General features: G+C 44.8%; 1 protein-coding gene across 10 annotated transcripts in view; it reads left to right on the forward strand.

Moving 5' to 3' along the window:
- The first annotated feature begins 110 nt into the window (after nucleotides 1-110).
- The window catches only part of LOC106651724 (ankyrin-3-like), a 59,262-nt gene continuing 39,600 nt past the window's right edge, over nucleotides 111-19,772 (forward strand). For all 10 annotated transcript variants that reach the window (XR_002763478.1, XR_002763483.1, XR_002763484.1 and 7 more), the window contains exons 1-16: nucleotides 111-1,183; nucleotides 15,017-15,118; nucleotides 15,544-15,676; nucleotides 15,775-15,938; nucleotides 16,017-16,172; nucleotides 16,248-16,376; nucleotides 16,449-16,646; nucleotides 16,717-17,013; nucleotides 17,096-17,293; nucleotides 17,357-17,503; nucleotides 17,574-17,723; nucleotides 17,795-17,935; nucleotides 18,029-18,184; nucleotides 18,265-18,363; nucleotides 18,714-18,911; nucleotides 19,110-19,293. Coding sequence is in view for 3 of the 10 variants with exons in the window: in XM_023459405.1 (XP_023315173.1) it covers nucleotides 926-1,183; nucleotides 15,017-15,118; nucleotides 15,544-15,676; nucleotides 15,775-15,938; nucleotides 16,017-16,172; nucleotides 16,248-16,376; nucleotides 16,449-16,646; nucleotides 16,717-17,013; nucleotides 17,096-17,293; nucleotides 17,357-17,503; nucleotides 17,574-17,723; nucleotides 17,795-17,935; nucleotides 18,029-18,184; nucleotides 18,265-18,363; nucleotides 18,714-18,911; nucleotides 19,110-19,293 (2,710 nt within the window). In the remaining 7 variants the exon portion in view is untranslated. The remainder of the gene's footprint in view (nucleotides 1,184-15,016; nucleotides 15,119-15,543; nucleotides 15,677-15,774; nucleotides 15,939-16,016; nucleotides 16,173-16,247; nucleotides 16,377-16,448; nucleotides 16,647-16,716; nucleotides 17,014-17,095; nucleotides 17,294-17,356; nucleotides 17,504-17,573; nucleotides 17,724-17,794; nucleotides 17,936-18,028; nucleotides 18,185-18,264; nucleotides 18,364-18,713; nucleotides 18,912-19,109; nucleotides 19,294-19,772) is intronic.

Below are 19,772 nucleotides of genomic sequence, written 5' to 3' on the forward strand. Positions count from 1 at the left end.
TTGATAGGTAAGTTGAAAGCAAAAGGCGCGCGGCGAAGGGAGCTGCTGCTGCGCGAAAAAGAGTCGAGCTGCCTAAGCTCGATTCACAGCTTAGTTCGGCTGGAGTGGCCGGTGTCTGTGGACTGCGTTCGCCACACGCGTGTGCCGCTGGAAAGTGCGTGCGTGCAGTGCGTGTGTTTGTCGCCCAGTGCCTGCTGTAGAATTTACCCCATGCAGCGCTTAAACCGTGCTATTTAATACGTGACACGAAAAAAAATCGTAGCTAGTCGCAAAAACTACCCCTGGACTCGAGCGAGTTTCTTCAGTAAAATTAGCTACGACGAGAAAATTGATATTATTGCTCGGCTCAACCCCTTGCGTCTCTCTTCTATGCGTATTTACATGAATTTTCGAAGGAAGCAGCATCGAAGCTCGAATCTTTGGTGCAATCTATTTGGCTGATCCAACGAGAAACAGAAGATATAAAATTTCGAGATCAAGGTGTACGCAAAGGCAAAGTGGTGCAAAAGTGTCGAATCGAGTGCACAATGCACATAGGTATGATAGCTGGCGAGGGGTGCGGTTTTCTTTCTATATAACTAGCGTATACGCATAGACTGTTGGCGTGTCTGCGCGTATCGTGTATGTGCAGCATCTATGCACACAGATGCGTGGGCGTTGGGATATAATGACAAACACTCGGCTCTCATCGGCAAAACGTCAAAGTCCGGCGTGAAGGATCTGTCGTCCGTCTCGCTTGGCCCAGTCATAGGCGCATCGATCGCTGCGACAGGTAATAGCGAGAGCGAGAAAAAGAGGAGCAGTACCACACATAAAGGCGCTCGCGCGCAAGAGGATTCACAAACAATACACAGGGCACAGACTCGCGCATAAAAGGGAGCGGGCCGGGAATCATCGCGGGGGTGACTGCTCATAAGGCGCAAGCATGACGGGCGAAGACAAGAAGGGCGGCTCGGCTGCCAAAGCCAACAACACCACCACTACCACCACTACCACCGACCTAACCTGCGACAACAATGTAACGACAACGACAACGGCGGCGTGCAACAACAATATGAGCAACGGCGACGCCAGCAGCAACAATCACAACAACCATCACAACCACCAGAACGGCAACGTCGACAAGACAGCGCCGGTGGCACCGGGGACTAACGTCGAGACGTTGCCACGCACCGGCAAGCAGGTACGACGAGTAATTTCATTTTTCTGCACCCTTTCCAGCCATCGCGTCGGAATTGGATAAGAACGATCGTGCGATCGAGTCGACGATTCATCGCTCGAAAAGTCCAGCTTTTCCCTCGCCCATTCGCAATTCGGTCTCATTATCCCCGAGGCACTTTGAGGAAAAAGCCTTCGCGCGAAACACGTCGCAGCAAAGTTCAAGGCCTGCCGCCAGGCAAGTATGTACGCGTGCTCTAGCTGCAGTTTCGCTGCATCTGCGCTCGAATAATTATGATAGCTGCGTGCTCGGCGATTTTCGTGCGCGTGGATCAATATCGCGTAACGCAGTAAGTAAGAAGTGAAGAGGCTGCGCTCGTTGCGGCGAGCTGTCACGGGAAAGAGTCTCTTATCTCTGCACTATATACCTACGACGGCTGCTCCAGTTTCGTCAAGACAACGGCGCGAGGCTCGCGTGTGTCGCGGGAGCAGGTGCACGTATACCGCTTTCGGCCGTACGTCAAATGATTCGCACAGAGAATAGAACGAAGTTTGCTCGATCGAGCTCGTTATCCGTTGAAACTTTTTCCGCTTATTCGAGAGCATCGACGGACGAATCGTTCGCGCCTTGCCGACTCCCGAGCCAGTGAGCGTGCGAATCGATCGCGGGCCGTGATATATAAACTATAGCTATAGCAGCCCGACGCGGCTGCACTTTATTTACCCGCACATGACTCGGAGCTCGGGATGGGATCGCGATATAGCTACAACGCGCGCAAACTTCTGAGCCAGCGAGATTTTTCGATATTTGGGTCAGAAGATGCCGGAAGAGCCCGTATAGGCTCTTTCGATGATCTCCGCGGGCCATTTGCTCCGGAATCGCCGAGAGTCAATGACTCTTCTAGAATGCCTAAAACAGATCTAATTATAAATCTCGACGATCCGAGTCGAACAATAAATAAAGCGGCCGTGCGTTGAGATGCGCATGCGCTTCTCTATAGGGCCTCTTGCAGAATACACACATGCACACTGGCAAAAGCTACACTGGCACTGCTTAGAGCAATAATAAATCGCTTTGTTTATAATGAAAGGGCTGAGAATTCCTCGAGCGAAGCCGCTTACCCGGAGCGCGTGCGAACCTGGGAAATTGGAGCGTTCCCCGATAAGTACGCGTGCGAACTCTTGCAACTCGTCGAAAAATCTCTGCAGCTGCTGCTGCTCGCATCGCAATTATGTCGCGCGAAAAACTCGCTCCATTTTTACCCGACCAGCTGTTATCGTCTGACTTTTTTTCTTTCCTACCTACCTACATACGTGTCTGGCAATCATGTAGCCACCAAAGGCCCCTGACGCGGGGAGACATTTAACCGGGACAAATAAAATTCCCTTCGACTTCTAAAGCCTGCGCTAGTTATATTCGGGCCGTCTCTCTATGCGCGTGAATGTGTAATATATATGTAGCCTACTCGGCAAACGGCGCAGCCAGGTATGCATGTGCAGCCTACCTACCTCCTGTATACGTACGTACAACTACGTGTGTAAGGCCAGCTCGCTCGGCGGTGCGGCTTTTTTGGCGGAATCACGCTTTAACGAGTTCGCAAGGGTTCTCGGCGTGTGTGCGTGCTCTGCGCCTCAGTTCGCCTGTTTCCGAAGCGACGCGTTTACACAATAAAACATACACAGTTTCTGCCCAATGGCCAATCACGCAAGATTGTATTTTAAATCTTTAAATGCTTTTTCGATGCATGCGCTTACTGCTGCCTAACTCTCCAAGTGTGTTTACGAACTTATTATTTGCTCGGCGTATTACGCACTGTAAATTGCTCTTTCTCTCTCTCTCTCTCTATCTTTCTCGAGGACTCGTTATACGCGTTGGCAAACATAGCACACGCACGCACATACACACACGTACAATACCGTACAATGAGCGGCGTCGGGTCGCCTACGAATGTATACGTTTCGGAGCACGTGTGGGCTATATTTATGGCTAGAGAGGTGACGTTATTGCTGACTTTTGAGATCGCAACGGTTTTTCATAAAAAAAACATAAATTAACGTAAATACGATAATTAGAGAATCTATCGGTGCAGTGTCTTCGTGCTCGCGAATCAATTTATTCCTTTAATATAGTTCGAACGAGACGCTATATCCGCACAATTAATCTTAATTGCTTCGCACGCGAGACCGTAAGAATTTACGCTGCTGTAAAATTTTTCGTCTACCGTTATAATACGCAGACCTGCGCATTTACCTGCGTTGGCTAGAAAATTACTTTTAAAACTCGAGTACGAAGAATTTCATCTCTCGAATCATTCCCGAAAAAAGGAGGGGAAAAGGGCAAGATAAAAAAGCTTATTTGGAGCAATGCCAAGTGGATTTATAAGTCGTCCTTCGATGTTCAGAAAACGCACTGCAGCAGCAGCAGCAGCAACAGTGGCGATCAACGTTACTAATATCTAGCTTTTTCCCCTTTTTTCTTACTTTCTTTCCCTTGGCTTTGCGAGAAATTGCACGTTTGAGACGATCTTGCACGCTTCTAGATATCCAATATTATGACGATCGTTAAAATAGACTAATGATGTCATTATTGGGTTTGAAAATGTACACGCGCGCCACGTGGTATTCCACGAAACGTCTGCATTCCTCGATGAAAAACCTTCAAGGCGAAGGTATAATGTACGCTGAATGAATACTTCATGAGCGAATATAAATCCATATAAACGACGAGGAAAAAAAATTGCAGCTGCAAACTACGAGATGACGCAGTCAAACCGTGTTTTAGATGTATCGTAAAATACCCATCAGCAGCGAATCCGTGCTTTTAAGCTGAAATATCGGATTCACGCACTCGGTCAAAATAGAATGCGAAGGTTTTTGTCGCGACGCGCATTACGCACAAAGTAAGCATCAATGCAATATTTTCCGTTTGAATTATTGATAGGTCATGGGCGACGTATGTATATTGACGCACTCATAATTAGGGCACTCTGTTAGTGGACAAAGTTCGGACGAAAACATGGTTAATTTGAAAATAAATGAAGGTGTACGTGGGATACGTGACGCGTATTTCGCTTACTCATATAGCCTAAGCGAGACGTAGCGTAAAGTGGCACGCGCAGTATGTAAGGGTATTTTCATCCGGAGACGTCGGCCGGTGTCCCCCTAGTTTATATATAGCCCTTTTTTAGGCTGAGATTAATTATTTCGTGGATTTTTAGATAAAAATATCAATTTTTTTGCTTAATCCCATCAAACATCATGACTTTACTCGTACGAAATCACGGTGAATTTGAGAATTAGAAATTACGGCTTTTGCACACGATCGTATCTAGTGGGTACAAGAATACACCTTGATATACATGCGTCTATTATGCATTGCATACAACTAACCGTGTAGAGCTAGAATAATTGAATTTGTTGACAAACAACTGTATGTCTATTAAAATCACGATAAACACAGCTTTAGTCGAAACTCGTGAACGTGAACATATGATTCACAGCTTCTTAAAATATATATAATCTCAATGTGCAAACAGCGCTGGATCGAGGTAAAAATTTGGAAAAACACGTCCGCTGGCATCTCGAGCGCGTCTGAACTTGGAAACACAACAAGTCGGTAGCGAAGTGACACGTCGCTCGGTAAAAAGCCTTAACCGCGACGATGGTAATCTCATCTCGTTTGCCTACATCTAGGAGAGCTTTTTTCACAGCGTTTCGTCCGCAAAACCGCACGAAACTTTTTCTTTTACACCTCTAACTGTAAACGATGATGCAGATCGTCGTGTAACCCTTTCCTTTGAGGTGGAAGAGTAAGTGCATTTACATCGGTTTGAAAAAAAAAAATTAATAAATAAAAAAATTGAAATGAAGAAGTAGCTGTCTAGCAGACGAGAAAATTGACGGACGCGATCAGCCGTGCTACGATCGTCTCGGCGTGTAAAACCTCCATGAGGTCGAGAGAACGCGCCTCTCGCTGTATCTCGCAGCATAAACACTTGACTTCCTCCGTGTACTCGGCCGCGAAGCGATTTTCCTTTGCCAAATTACCTATAGGGCGCGTAATATAATACGCGCGTACACGCGGCGCTTGCATAAGCTTTGCAAAGCTTCATGCTTAAGCTGTGCGTGCTCGGATGGATCGTTGCCGCACGCGCGGCAGAGTACGCTGCGGTTATTTTCTCCACGGCATACGAGCTAAAAATAATCGTCGGACAGAAGAGTCGCTGCGCAAGCGATGGAAGAGCAAAAGAGAAAGAGAGAGAGAGAGAGAGAGAGAGAGCGTAAGTAAAGAGAAAAAAGCGAGGGAATTAGTTTTGCAGTGCGGTATATATACGTGTGTACAACTCGGCCTCGGGAAAAGGGTGAATTGCCTCCGAGTCTTCTCGCTCTTTGTGATGTAACAGGGTATCGAACGCGTGAAAATATGTCATATCTCGGGATTGCAAGTGCACTGCGGTGTCGCCGAGGAGAGCTCGTGAAGCGTGGAGAAAAAAGCTCATTACCAAGCGTAAGGCCTCGGAAGTCCAAAGAGCTCCCAATGAATAAGCTAGAAGCAGCAACCTAAATACCGTTCAATTTATCGGCTTGCATAATCTGCGATCGATGAAATATGAAAAATTAGATTCTCTTGGTGCGTTTATTACTTGCCATGGAATTACCAATAATAATTAATTAGCTTTCGCGTGCGCCAACATTAGCTCGTGTTGTTCTATCGCGAACACACGATAGCTCCTGCACGCGGTTAATTACAAAGAAAGGCTCTACTTTTCTCGCTGCAGCTTTTCGAGCTCGCACAGCTAATTAGATCACAAGGCAAATTAGAAACCTGCGGACAACTACGCTTTGCGCGTACACGTACTCGTGCGCTTCTATATGAACGTGTACATGTGGGTGTGGGTGCGTGGACACGACAGAAAGAGAATGCGTATTACGATTGAGCCTCACTTTTTTGTACTTTGTAATTTCATATTTGTGCATAAAGCCAGCTCGAATTATCTGCACGCAGCGCAACGCGTTTTAATTAAATTTTCCCTTACGTGCATTCGTACGCAGCGGGAAAACGTCACACGCATCAGCGTAACCCATAGGCAGCTCGCTTGAGATACAGAATTTCCGACCATTCTATAAGCTTGCGATCCATATTTTTCGCGCCGTTTTTCCGCCAACATCCCTCAATCCGTGATCTACGAGAAATGTGCTCGGCGCGCAAAAATTGCTTCCACTCTCGATGGCAACGCCCCACTTTTCCCGGGGCTCTGTCACGTGCTCCGCCGCTGGCGAGTCTGGCGAAAATCCTCCGAACCTCTCGCCGCGTGCACCTTCCTTTCGGCTCTTTCTCTCTCAAATTGCGCAACTATTTTCCACCACTACGAAACTTAGCCTCGAAAAAAAAAACGAGCCGAGAAAAAGATACGGGTACGCTGAGCACAAGGGGAAGAAGCTATCGCTCGCAGTTTTCGCGGCGCTGCCAACAGCAGCTCTCTGAAATATCGATCGTCGCACTGGTGCTCGTGCTCTCCGTCTCGCTCGCTCCCTTACGCTCCGGCTGGCCGGAGCCTCCATTTTGCGCGCTTGGCCCACATGTATGCCTCAACTCGCACATGCAAAGGCATTCACACACACACGCACGAACACACATAGATAGATACTCGGACGGGTGCACAGCAGTATAAAACCGGCTGTTTCTTCTTCTTCGTCTTTCTCTTGTAATACTGGCCGATATATAAATACTCGCATCTTGGCGCGCGAGCACTGCAGTGCATCCCTCTCATAGTCTGTGCATACCCCATTCGTGTATCGATTTTTTTGTGCACGGCTCACTCATTGTAGCGCGCGAAAAATGTTGTTCTCTTCTTTCGAGCCAGAGCACGAGCCACGTCTATCCTGATCGAAGGATATCTCGGCTCGTATCTTTGCGCGGATTCGCAAAAAATATCACACAGAGGCAAGGTTGATGGATGCTCGACACGTAAAGCCAGAAATAAGAAAAATGATCGTATCAGCTGGCGCGAGCTTGACGGACAAGTCGAATATGTTCTGCAAAATTATATGCCTGTGGCCCGTGTATATAGTGCACGCGCTCACCTGCACGAGCCGAGAGTCGCCTTGAACTCTATTTAGCGAGCGTCTCGCACTCGAAAGCCTCCTTCTTTTGCCCTAGGTCACATTTTTACGCAAAAAAGCTCTAGCGCTTCCATCCCTCTCTGCGCAGGGACAACATATTCTTTTCAACGCACAAAGGATCCTTTGCAAAGCACAGCTGTATGCCAGCTCCAGCCGGCAAATTATGAATCGATCCTGCGCTCGAGCTTTATTATCCTGCGAAAATAATTTATGTGGGTTAAGGACGCATGCGTGTGCGTGATCCAATCCTCTCATCAGAGCTTTGCTTGTTTGGCGTTAACTGGCGATATAAGCTTGCAGTAGCTCACGGCGGTACGTCCAGTCGAATATTATTCGAAATCGCATCTTATAATTATCACGATATTAATTTCGTACCAGTGGGACAATAAGCCGATTGTGCGCTCGACGACGCAGCTCTCCTTTCGTTTTTCCGAGAAAGCTGGCGTCTATTTTTTTTATATTTTATCTCGCTCGAGTTGGATACATTTTTCTGAACGGCCACTGCGATTGGTTGCTATATGGTGAGCAAAACGTCGTTCAATTATCGCGTGAAACTGCCCTACGCACGTAATTGAAAGAAAAAACAATTTCAACTCGAGCGTCATAATTAATAAGCATTTAACAAAGCCTTTAGAGTCAATTACAGCGGGTCTCGAATGCAAGCACATAAGTACACAGCGTATGAAACAATTTGGAGGAGGGGAGATTCTTCTTCTCTCGGTCAATTTAATCGCTCTATCCATTTCAAGAGATGCAACTTGTCATCGTTGTCGTTTCTTATCTTGGAAGAATCGAAATGTATTCTTTCATTGGATTCAAAGACCCCATTCGTTTTTCGCTCGACGAAACTGCATGTGGGTCGAGTAAAAAACATAACTCTTTTATTTATATGAATTGTCCGCCATCGGTGTATGTGTGTATACAGAAAGAGAAAGAGAGAGAGAGAGGAAAGGAAGCGGAGAAAGGAGGAGTTTCATTTGTTTCCCATTCAAGGGCGTAATGCGGAACGAACAGCAACAATAAGATTGCCTCGTAATATAACTTTTTAAATTTAACGATACGCTTAGCATTATTTCACGAGCTCAACTTTGATTTTGCCTTACTTTTTGTTCGATATTATATTTAAATATAGCATTTCGTACGGCGTGGGTATGCATAAAACTTGATGTCCGCATGTAGGCACATTTGCGTCTCTGACGCTCTTCTCAGTGCAAAGCTGTTAGTCGCTTAATGACTTTCCATACACGTCTTCGCATCGATTGCATTCGCGTGAAAATGACACTCGGCCAGTTGTGGCGCTATGCTGGAGATTAAATAAACTCTAAATGACAGCTACAGACGATACCGAAATTGAAATCGTTTAGACGTTCGTGTTGAAATGATAGCGACTAGGGAAGCGCCGTATCGTGATTTTTAATTCTGGGTGTCTGATTTTCTTCCTCTGTAATTGTCGTAAAGACAGTTTCGATTTCTTTGAAATGGACTTTGATAGAGAAATTTACGCAAGCGCATCCATCATTTTAGCTCGAAACAATTGATCACGATTGCCCCTACGCAATTGATTTCTTGGATCTGTCGAAAGTACAATGTATTTCTTGAAACGTCATTCCGTCACGTGCATACGTGCTGGGAAGAGAAGACACTTTTTAGAGCATGCATATTTTTAGATCCATAACTTGACACAAACAGGGTCGAAAATGAAATTAGCCGATTTTGTTATTGCAGTAGGTCAGTGACTCATCCGGCGCAGCCCAAGTCCACAAATTCCGAGGCGGCTTAACATATAAAATTTAACGCATCGATCGAAATATCCAGACGTAACGATTTTCACTGTATCCGACGCTCGCGTCGCTGATCGTAAAAACTGAGTTGCACTCCAAGGAGTAACGTACAACGATATCGTTTCATAAAAAAATCTTAGAAGCGATTGGAGTACATGTGTTTTTGCTTACACCTCGCAAAATAAAGATGATGACGATGATGATGCATTTATAAACAACGCGAAATTCAATGTTTTGCGCGCGTGCAGCTATACATCGCGTGACTCAACTATTATAAGTATTCCTGCAGTTGTTGTTGCGCGTTGTTGTTTTGTCGATTGCTTACGTCATCTTCTAAAATTTCTCTTCCGATCTTCACCTGTAGGATAAAAAGTTGCTCGAATTTTTATCCTGCGGACAATAATGAAGTTTTTAATCAATTAGGTCGAGCGCTCAATGAACATTGAAAATGAACCGTTGTAATTTACTTTTTGCGCTGCTCGCGGTAAAAGTAAAACCAGCTTTGCGTTCGCGACGATAAAAAAGTCAATGGGTCGTTACAGCTGCGCGTGCATGCATACCTGTTACTCTCTATACAACCGTCCGGATTTCATGTCTGTTGCCAATGGTCCATTCTTCAATTGGATAAAAGACTTACATAAGATATATAAAATGCAGCATAAAGAGCTACTTGGCCTATATAATTTAAATTAAAATGATTGAAGTGGTCAGCTGCACGCCAACATGCGTGACGCGCGATTGAAGATTCAAGAACTTCCGCTGTGGCGCGTTATTCTTACGCAGGACTCTGAATGAAAGAAATGGCCGAAAATTTTTCGCCCTTCAACACAAGCGGCAAAGTCCGAGTAGACCCAACGGTATCCGATTCTTAAAAATCTCTCATCTCTCTCCCTGTTTCTCTTGGTCTGCTGTATGAATTCATCATCTCGGACACACTAGGCTTCTTTCATCGCTCGTATCTCGCATCGCTTCCAACTCATGCATATGTAATTTCAAGCTGATCTTTTGTTGTCGCGAGCGAATCTGTCATATAACATCGCGTCGGATACGATCCGACTCTGGGTTTGTTGCGCCCGTATTATATAGCTCGAGCGAGCACTTGTCTTTGGCTGCGCCGGCAGTTTAGGGTCAACGTACCTTAGATATAGAAAACTAAGCGGTAAATATGCGCGCTGCCAAGTAGCTGCCTAGGCTGGTGTCTGCACACCTACATGCCAGCCAGACTTATACACTCGAACGCGGCTGCAACTGGCCGAAATGAAATTATATCTCGGCGAGAGAGCGAAAAACCGGGGGGTAAAAAGCAATCGAATCGATATACTTTGTAACGGTGTTTTGCTAATAACTAGAAACCACCATAATTTCCTCTCTCTCTACGGTTCTCGAGGTTCAATATTTATCGCGCTATTAACCGGCGCGATATCTCCTACAGCATCCGGCTAAATCTCATTTAGCAGAGTGCGGCCGATAAGCTGTGGAGTCTAGGTGTAGGAAATTATTATTCTCGTATGTATATGGACGAGTACGGCATAGAGCTGCACGTAACGTTTTATCGCACTGGGTCAAGAACGTGACCGGTGAGCGCAAGAGCGTAGGTATTCATTCATTAAATCGCCGAGTGCATCCGAAATGTGACGAGTTGCGCCGCTGCTGGCCTGCCAGGCGGCGTGCTTTAAAAAGGATGTACTCGAGACGGCGAATCCAGTGCCGCAGGCTTAGAATCAGTGCCGCGCTAATTCACGTAGCAAAAAATTTCGCTGGGCTGCTCGGCAAAATCGTGCTGTCTTTTTGCGCCGTTCGCTCCCTATATATACGCGCTGCGCATTGCCGAGCGAGAGTGAACTGCCAAAGCTATAAAAGCTTGGAGAGCGTCGGGCGCTGCGCAGCGAACGAGAAGCAAGAAGCGAAGGTGGACGAGCAAGTTCTCCCTTCGTGCTTAAAGATTTTTTCTCTTCGCTGCTGTACTTGTATATATACGTATATACGTAGCTGAATCGTCTCTTGGTCACGCTCTGAAGGTCTCCGCACACCTCGCGAGAGTCGCGGTGCAACGAACTCCTCTCGACTTAATAGTCCGACTCTCTTACTTTCTGATGTTTCTTTCTTTCTCTTGCGGCCGTGTATAAGCGCGCACTGCACACTGCGCCATACTGCCCAGTCAATATCAAGGCCGGAAAGGGTATTTATATATAACGCAGCGCGCAACGAGCTCCTCCGCAACCAAGAGACTTGCGAAACGGTATGCGCGCATCAATGACTCGAATTGTCGTGTAAAATCACCGATGCGACGTCTGATTTTGCTCTTCCAGCCGATCCCGAGTCTCTCTCTCTCTCTCTGTCTCGTTGTTGCTCTAGATGGAAAAATCTCGACTAGCGGAATGCCTCTTTCTCCTTGCGTCTTCGATCGGATGTGTATGTAACGACGATGATTGATGGATTGCAACGATTCTGTACAAGGCCTAATTGCCTATCTAACAACTCGTTAACCTTTGACTTCCGTATAGCCGGCAACAGGCAGCGAGCAGCAACGACCAATTATTGACTCGTACACAGCCGAATCTACGATCGACGAAAAAGATAATCGGCCCCAAAACGTCGACGTTATTTAATTCCCCTGCGAGATTGAATTACATAGCAGCCCGGCGTCTCGGATATGCGGGCGGCTAACGAATCAATTTCATGGTGTCAAAAGTATATATGAATTGTATAGCACTGCTGTACATTCGAGGGGATACCGATGTGTCGTTGCTCGATGCAATATCGCAAGGAGGAGCCTCGCGTGACTATCGTCCAAATTATCGTAAGAATAAAACGTCGTCCTAGATACGTGGAATTGATCAAAGCCGCGCGCCACACGTATGAACGCGAGTCGGAGAAAAAAAACATATAAACGATCGACGCGTCAATTCTGCAGCTCGTTACGCGCGCATGCATATTGGCAATTCTCGTTTTACGGCCGCCTGTGCGAACAATATAAAACTAGAAATAGCGTCGCGAGCCGTTATCTGCTCATTGATGTATCTGTGTCACTCTCGTTGTTCATTCCACTATTTTTCCTGCCCGAGCTTGAGCCTCGAGGGCTGCACTTTTTTATCGCATCAACTTGCTACGTATTATGTCTTTGGCGCGGCACGTAAAGGGACGAGAGAATTAAACGCGACAATTGCATAGAACATTGACGTCACTGCAGGGCTGCGTGCGTTGAGATTACGAAGGCAGTAAACTCGCACCCGTACGAGCCGGTCCAATAGTAAATTCTATTGCTGCGCGAGGAAAAACATATCCTGACGTGACCGCGTCTGTGCATGTTTCTTCGACCTTGGCCTAATTACCTTTTTTTTTTCGTCCGTTTCTTAGACACGATAAGAAACACCCAATTATTAACGTGCGTGTGAATACTTTTTTAAATGCTTCAGCTGTTGTGGCTCTAATATTAGATTCGATCGCGCACAAAACATCGATATTTGTTTTCGAGGCGAAAAACCTCTTGGCGTACGTGTCGAGCTTTCAGAGGAAATATACAAAATTGCCTCGCATCATTTGCTGCAGGCAAATTTTCTCATACTCTAGAGAAAGAAAGAGTGAGAGAGCGAGAGAGGGAGAAATAAAGACAGAGGGCTTTATAAATAGTTCGTTTTCGCCAAGTGCTTCGAATTCGTGGCATAAGCTCAATTGTTGTAGCTGCACGAAACATTTTTAGCTCCTTACCCAGTGCATCGCAGAAAAGAAATGATGTCAATCCTCGAAAAGCATCGATTCGTCATGTTTATATTCAGTGTCACGAGGAGAGAAAAAAAAGTGTGGCAGCAAACGTTGGCGTGCAAAATTTCACGCAGTCATCTGAGATGAATTCATAATTCACAAGTATTCGTCTCTCGAGCCGTCATCGTTCGTCCATATACAGGCGCCACTAAGATAAGGAAGGCCATAAAAAAATTGTTTCCTTTTTCTCTTTCTCTCTCTCTCTCTCTCTTCCTTGGCATACAGTTATATACTATCGGAGGCGTCACGCGCACTTTTTTTCACACTCGATCGTTTCATTCGAATTATTACGCAAGTCAAGTTGTGCACGCTCGCAAGGTCAAAGTAAGAATGAACCGTAATGCGTAGGTGTATAAAAGGTACGGCGCTTCCGCTTCTGAATCATTATTATAAAATAAGCATCTCGCAAGTGCGCGCGAGTAAAGTTCAAGAATTTCCCGCGCCTCGGTAATGATTATGACGTGCCGAGGTCGTTGACCTCGCGAGCGAGCAATGAGAGCGCGCGAGTACGTGAATTTTTTACAAGTCGGTCGAGCAGCGCCTAGTCGCAAAGGTAAACGTCGACAGCGATACACCTAGCTATACGGCCCCGCGTGCACCTCGAGACTCGATGAAAAGAGACTCGCTAACCGCGCTACAAGATGCGTTCGTCTAAGCGAGATGCTTATATTGATTTTTTTGCCTCCCGCTCGTTTCGAGAATTCGCGTGCACACTTACACTCTGATTGTACAAGACGTTTCCAAGACTGTTTCAGCAACTAAAATATACGAAAGAATCAACCGAATTAGCGTTAAATAATACACGCGATGAAAGTATTAATCGTAAGTGGCCAAGGGCCAGAATAAAAATACACATACTCAAATGCGTGCTAGTGCGATTGATCTCCTCCTAACTGAAATAGCTTTTTATATCAACACTGCTCGATGCTCGCAAGCTGCAGATTTCATGTTTGTTTTCATTTGAACTTGCAAAGTACAAGTGCTCGCTAGCTCGAGCGTTGAATAATGTAGTTTTTACTTACGTACACTCGAGAGATTTCTTCTGGCAGAGAGAGAGAGAGAAAGTTTTTTTCGCTTACAGCTCGTGACCGAGTTTTGAGCTAAAACTCGAAATCTAACGAGCTCGCCTCGTATCTTTTCTTTGTAACTGTTGTATCGCTGAACTGTCATTCATTTATTATCGACAGGAGACTAAGTAGAGTCTCTTTCTCTCTTATAAGGAGATACAAAAAAGATAAAAGCGATGTATTGCACGGCAACTAGCAGACTCACGAGCCATCCTGCTCAATAGCTGCATATGTCGGGGGAAAAGGAAAGAAAAGCACATGTAGGGGATATCGATTACCCACAATTTACCGGCGATACCCGCAGGATATGCGTCCGATCTGTGTACAAGTTACACACCGTGTACGCCTTCTGCGGCTTCTTCCTTTCTTGGCACGAGCTACATAATATGCTTAGCCTTTTCACCCTCGCTTTCGTGCGTCAACCCTTCGTAAAGGCCTATCTTTTCTGGGCTCGTTTCTTTTGTCACGAATTTTGTATAATTATCGATTTTAATTCATTTTATGTATAGAAAAGCTGTACGATTCGACTTAATGCCAACAAATATTGACCATCCGACTCTCGTATAGAATAATCATTTGATTTTCGTTCGTTCACCAATACCTTTTAATGAAAAGTCAGTCATCGATACGCTTCCGAGCTAATATTTACCGTTACTTTTGCGTTCGGTAAAGTCGCGTGCCAAATCGCTATTATATTTCTCTCTTTCTTCCGCTTATCGTGCAAAAGGAATGAAAATAATAATAAAAAATAATAAGAACAATCTTTATATATGTTGCTATAGTATATATACTTTGCGGACATTTTATCGTGACACGGTATGCCTTATACATTTTCTCTGCAGTGTAATGCAGGCACAGAGAGTAATAAAGTGTACGACTTTAAAGTCTCTGTGGCTGCGGACATGGCTATGATGAATGGCTCGTGCGCGTGTCTACTCGAGCAATTTCAAAATAAAAATAGCTCAAACGAGTGCAGCATCAACGCACGTGATATCTAGGCGGCTCGGCGTATTAAGCAATTATCGACCGGCACTTAATGACAATTATAAAATATATCAATCACCTGAGCATGATCGATCGGCAAAATTAAATCACTAACGCATGTTAATTGCTTCTGTGTTGCAGGGAGAACCGAGCACATTATTCTTGCGCGCGGCCCGAGCTGGTCAGCTGGAAAAAGTCCTCGAGTATCTGGATTCCGGGGTGGACATCAACACCTCTAATGCGGTAAGCTCATTACATGGCAATTCTGAAAGGTCTCGACCCCTCCCGGTCTGTAGGTATATGTAGATAAAAGCTGCGTGACTGATGGTTTGAAAGAGGCTGAAAGAGGCTGAAAGAGAAAAAAAATGGATACTTTAAAGCTCTTTTGTCGTGTAGATAACCTGAACGGGGGTGCGCGCATTATCAAAGCCGTCTGAGTGTCTTGTAGCACTTTTGTGCGTAAAATCATGTGCTTCATGCATTTGTATAGCACGCAAAGGCCTTAAGAGAGGGTAAAAAGTTTGCTCAACCCAGCCGGCGAAAGGGGAGATAAAGTTTCAAGGATACATTGTGTGTATCGTTGACTCTTTATATTTCTAGATGCGCGTCCTGGAGTGCGTGCGAAGCTTTTTTCTTCATAATAAAATAACATCCTGTGTACGTTGCAGAATGGACTGAACGCCTTGCACTTGGCGGCCAAGGACGGACACTTGGAAATCGTGAAGGAGCTGCTGCTGCGCGGAGCGATCGTCGATGCGGCCACAAAAAAGGGAAATACCGCTCTTCACATCGCCTCTCTTGGTTAGCTATCTTTCTATGATACCTTACATTTGCTTTACGAGCCTTTAAACATTTACGACGGACCGACGATTCTGATATCGAAAAATTATTATTTCCAGCCGGACAAGAGGAGGTTGTACACTTGCTCGTGCAGAGAGGAGCGTCGGTCAATGCGCAATCCCAGAATGGATTCACTCCGCTTTACATGGCAGCGCAAGAAAATCACGATTCGGTCGTTAAATTTCTCCTCAACAAAGGAGCCAACCAGACACTTGCCACCGAGGTATGTAATTACTTGATCGACCTTTTGTTCAATGCGCTCCATGTCGGAAAATAAAGCTAAGCTATTTACGTGTTGCAGGACGGCTTTACACCTTTGGCAGTCGCTATGCAACAGGGCCACGATAAGGTAGTGGCCGTGCTTTTGGAAAACGATACGAGAGGCAAAGTTCGATTGCCCGCCTTGCACATTGCGGCCAAGAAGGACGACTGCAAAGCGGCAGCATTGCTTTTACAAGTGTGTATTATAATGCATTTATTAAATCTCGAATTCGAAAAAAACTATTGAAACAATTATTTAATTGAAATTCAGAATGACCACAATCCAGATGTGACTTCGAAAAGTGGCTTCACACCGCTTCACATCGCCGCACACTATGGCAACGATCGAATCGCTTCGTTGCTCTACGATAAAGGAGCAGATATTAATTTTGCAGCTAAGGTATTTTTTAAACGCTTTTAAAACTATTCAAATTGAATAATTAAATTTTTACAACATGCCATTCCTTTTCAGCACAATATCACTCCTATGCACGTGGCAGCTAAATGGGGAAAGATAAAAATGGTCAATCTACTGATGAGCAAAGGAGCCAACATAGAAGCTAAAACTAGAGACGGACTCACACCTCTGCACTGCGCCGCTCGCTCTGGACACCATGAAGTCGTCGATATACTCATTGAAAAGGGAGCCCCTATTGGTTCGAAAACCAAAGTAAGTCCACTGCATTACTCATAGAATAAATTTCGAATACGCAACTAATTTCAAACAATAAATTTCACAGAATGGACTGGCACCACTGCACATGGCCTCCCAGGGTGACCATGTCGATGCTGCCCGAATCTTATTATATCACCGAGCTCCTGTTGACGAAGTCACGGTCGACTATCTCACGGCTTTACACGTAGCTGCTCATTGTGGACACGTTAGAGTAGCTAAATTGCTTTTGGATCGTAATGCCGATCCCAACGCCAGGGCATTGAATGGCTTTACTCCACTTCACATCGCTTGCAAAAAAAATAGGATTAAAGTCGTTGAATTGCTGTTAAAACATAAAGCCAGTATTGAAGCAACTACCGAAGTAAATACATTTTTTTCTGTACATTGTCGAGATATTTCATTATTGTGTCAAATACAATAATTGTTTTTTTTCATTAATCTAGTCCGGTTTGACGCCTCTTCATGTCGCGAGTTTCATGGGCTGTATGAATATTGTCATTTACCTGCTGCAACACGAAGCTAGTCCAGACATACCAACGGTTAGAGGTGAAACACCTTTGCATTTAGCAGCCAGAGCGAATCAGACTGACATTATTAGAATACTCCTGAGGAATGGGGCACAGGTTGATGCCCGTGCTAGGGTAGGTTCCTACTTTTACTCTGTCCTATGAACAATAGTTTGATTGTCATTTCCACATTTGCAGGAGGAGCAAACGCCACTACACGTCGCTTCGCGCCTCGGTAACGTAGATATCGTCATGCTGTTACTTCAGCATGGCGCAAGTGTCGATGTAACAACTAAAGATTTGTACACGCCATTGCATATAGCTGCCAAAGAAGGCCAAGAAGAAGTAAGATTATGATTATAGATTTTTATAAATCTTCTTGAATCGGAGCTGAGTGTTATTTTTCAAATTTTAGGTAGCATCGGTTTTATTGGAGAATGGTGCCTCTCTCACATCAGTCACCAAAAAAGGATTCACGCCTTTGCATTTAGCCGCTAAATACGGCAACATGAACGTTGCTAGGCTTCTACTGCAAAAGAATGCCCCGGTTGACGCTCAAGGAAAGGTAATACATTGTGAAAATAAAAGCGAAGAGAGTTTTTGACTTACGGCGCGTGTCTAAATTTTTTCTTGCAGAACGGAGTTACTCCACTGCACGTAGCTTCTCACTACGATCATCAAAATGTGGCTCTACTTTTACTAGATAAGGGTGCTTCACCGCACGCAATGGCCAAAAATGGTCATACTCCTCTTCACATCGCAGCGCGCAAGAATCAGGTGAGATACAAAAACCTAGTCAAGGTCCATGATATTGCTTTTTTTCATGCTTTTATTGATGCTCTCAACGTTGATTTTTTTGCTTCTCAATAGATGGACATTGCCACAACGCTACTGGAATACGGTGCAAGAGCTAATGCCGACTCCAAAGCCGGCTTCACGCCGCTTCATTTGAGTGCCCAAGAAGGACATACCGATATGTCGACTTTGCTCATCGAGCATAAAGCCGATACCAATCAGAACGCCAAGGTTTGTTGAATTTTTGCCAAGCCTTATGCGAAGCAAGTTTTTTTTCTTGCGATATTTACCAAATGATGTATTTTTCACAGAACGGACTTACACCGCTACATTTGTGCGCACAAGAAGACAAAGTCAATGTAGCTTCAATTCTGGTTAAAAACGGCGCCCAAGTCAATGCAAAAACCAAAGTAAGCGATTTTTTTCTCTGGTCATTTCAGTTGATTACGTGGTGCTGATAAACAAAAGCGCGTCTTTCAATCGAACTCAGCATCATAATTGAATTACAAAAGAGAGTACGCATACTAATTTAACGAGCTGATGTTAATCGCCCTTGCTCTGCTCTACTTGCTTTTATACGTGCCCTCTATGCATACATATTGCGCGCCTCACAGTGTACTTTTAGTACGCGTTTAAACAAAGGCTGGATTGTCGTGCGCGTGCACGTACATACCACGCTGCTTCGAAAAATGTAAAAAAGTGAAAAACGATAAAAATTAATGTGTGAATTAATTTTTTTTTTGCTGCGTACCTACTTCAGGCCGGTTACACTCCGCTGCACGTCGCTTCTCACTTTGGTCAAGCTGCGATGGTCCGATTTCTACTGAGCTCCGGAGCTACGGTGGAAAAGCGCACCAATGCCGGATACACTCCTCTTCATCAGGCCGCTCAGCAAGGACACACATTGGTTATCAATCTTCTTCTTGAGAGCAAGGCTCAACCTAATTCCGTCACCAATGTAAGTACACGAATTGTTAAAGTGCCAAAGTAATGTTTCGTGTAGCGTTAAATATTTTACATGTATACTTACTTGTATCCGTGTTTGCACATGTAAATGTTCGTCTAATCTCTGTTTTCTCTTTTTACCCGTGCCTCGCGAAATTTGCATATCGCTCTTGAGGCCAAGCAGTTGCTTAATTTTCTCTTTTTATTGTAGAATGGCCAAACAGCCCTGGACATCGCACAAAAACTCGGATACATAACGGTCGTGGAAACATTAAAAATTGTCACGGAGACCGTTATCACTACCACTCATACCGTGACCATCGAAGAGAAGTACAAAGTGCAAGCGCCTGAATCAATGCAAGAAACATTCATGAGTGATAGCGAGGATGAAGGTGGTAAGTCAATTCGAGGGGCACGTAGATGCCGTTTGTTCGCTTACACTTAGGATTTCAATATGATGTTGCTTACGTTAAATTATGTGCGCTCAGAGTTTTAACGACCGTTAAAAGCATGCGATTTCTTTGACGAAAATTGGCATTAATTCGGATCAACTAATGTAATTTTACTCAAGCCATATATTTTGTGACTAACAGCGGGAAATGAAGTCGTTAGATTAACTCGAATATGTTAGTTTTTTGTGGTGATTTGAAATATTTTTTGCATGACTAATATAATAAATGTCCTTTTCTAAAGCATTTATTCACATCAAAGTTACGTTAGGTCTTGTTAGCCATTAAGTCACTGCTCCACTCATATTGAATGATATAGCCATCCCATTAGAAGTCTATATTCGGCCGCGTAGTTATTTTCGGCGTCCTATTTTGCAAAAAAAAAAAAAAATTCGATATCAAAACTCAAAAAGATGTTGCGCGCG

This window comes from Trichogramma pretiosum, unplaced genomic scaffold (genome assembly GCF_000599845.2).
Source record: "Trichogramma pretiosum strain Unisexual culture from Peru unplaced genomic scaffold, Tpre_2.0 scaffold57, whole genome shotgun sequence".
NCBI lineage: Eukaryota > Metazoa > Arthropoda > Insecta > Hymenoptera > Trichogrammatidae > Trichogramma > Trichogramma pretiosum.